Genomic DNA, 1,585 nt, shown 5'->3' with positions numbered 1-1,585 from the left:
GTTTAGTTATATGTTAGTATTTAATTATATATTATATATTATATATATAGTTATGACTTATATGTAATTATTTAAAGTAATAAATCTCTGCACCATTTACGTTTAAGTCGCCTTAGAGGGCTACCTGGGGTTGTGAGGGATGATAAGTTTTTAATGAGTGGATTTTAATGAGAGGATAGACAGTTATGAATTTTTTTATAAAAACGTTTAGCTTCGTCATTAATAGTATTTAAGTTACAATCTAAATGTAGGGTACGGTTTGATATGTATGGAGGTGCGTTAAATAATTTTCTTAAGGTCATATTTTGGAAAGCTTGAACCTTATTCAGGTTTGACTTTTTAGCATTTCCCCATAGCTGCAATCCGTATGTCCAAATGGGTTTTAATAAGGTTTTATACAAGAGAAATTTGATATTAATCACCCTGATTAAGCCACCCTGGCTTTGTTACCAATTAAATTCTTAAGCATACGTAGCCGATTGTTAAGGGATAGTCTTTTTTCACGTATGTTTTGAGCCCAGGTTAAGCGTTGATCGAGGGTTAGACCAAGGTATTTTACTGAAGGTGATGAACGAATAGGGATGCCATAAAGTAGTAGGTACCTTTGGGCAAGGTGCTTGTCTTAGTGTAAAAGTAGTGTGTAATGATTTATTTTGATTTACTTTAAATTTCCAAATATTGGTGTACCATCTTTCCATCATGCCTAGATGGGTTTGCAAATATGCGGAGGCCAAATATGGGTCATCGTTAATCGAGATAATCACTTTATCATCCGCGTAGTCCGCGACTGAGGTGTTTGGAGACGTGGGTTGATCAGATACAAAGATATTATAGAGTAATGGAGATAAAATGCCACCTTGAGGAACTCCAGCATTTATACTTGCTATTTCAGACGTGGCAGTTCCATAGCAAATTTTAAAAGAGCGATCAGAAAGATAAGATTTGAAAAGTAGGAAGTAGGATGTAGGTAGGAAGGATTTCAGTTTGTACAACAGACCTTGATGTCAAACACGGTCAAATGCCTGAGAGATATTTAAGAAAGCACATGTGCAATATAACTTTCTTTCAAGAGAGTAGGAAATTGCATCTACCAATCGGTGGACTTGGTGTATAGTTGAATGTGAGGTATGAAAACCAAATTGATAATCGGGGAGAATTTGTTTTTCAGCGATGGTTGGAGCGATACGTTTGAGCCGTAGTCTTTCTAGGATTTTTGCAAAGAAAGGTAGGAGACTTATTGGCCTGTAGGAAGAGGTAGAATCAGGGGGTTTATTTGGCTTTTGGATCATGATTATATTTGAAAATTTCCAAAGCAGTGGAATATATGAAAGTCTGAGTATTGAATTGTATATATGAGTTAGGTGAACAATGGCCCTTTTTGGTAGATTTTTAGCAACTTCAGACGTAATGAGGTCGAAACAAGGAGACTTATTGCGTGGGTATTTATGTATGAGATATTTGACTTCATTAGGTGAGAAAGATTTAACTGGTGGCGAGGGTTGAAGAGGAGCATCAAGAGCAGTATTCACAACATTAGTGTTTTCTAAATCTACAATATCTAAGTGTGGGTGAAATATCTCAGAGA

General features: G+C 35.8%; 1 protein-coding gene across 1 annotated transcript in view; it reads left to right on the top strand.

Moving 5' to 3' along the window:
* Window positions 1-412, top strand: part of LOC115033554 — a 2,203-nt gene extending 1,791 nt beyond the window's left edge. The window contains exon 3 of the mRNA XM_029486328.1: window positions 344-412. Coding sequence (XP_029342188.1) covers window positions 344-412 — 69 coding nt within the window. The remainder of the gene's footprint in view (window positions 1-343) is intronic.
* The last annotated feature ends 1,173 nt before the right edge of the window (window positions 413-1,585 follow it).

The sequence above is a fragment of the Acyrthosiphon pisum genome, chromosome A1 (assembly GCF_005508785.2).
Source record: "Acyrthosiphon pisum isolate AL4f chromosome A1, pea_aphid_22Mar2018_4r6ur, whole genome shotgun sequence".
Lineage (NCBI taxonomy): Eukaryota > Metazoa > Arthropoda > Insecta > Hemiptera > Aphididae > Acyrthosiphon > Acyrthosiphon pisum.
The sequence above is the reverse complement of the archived record's forward strand: the minus strand, read 5'-3'. Positions and strand labels throughout refer to the sequence as shown.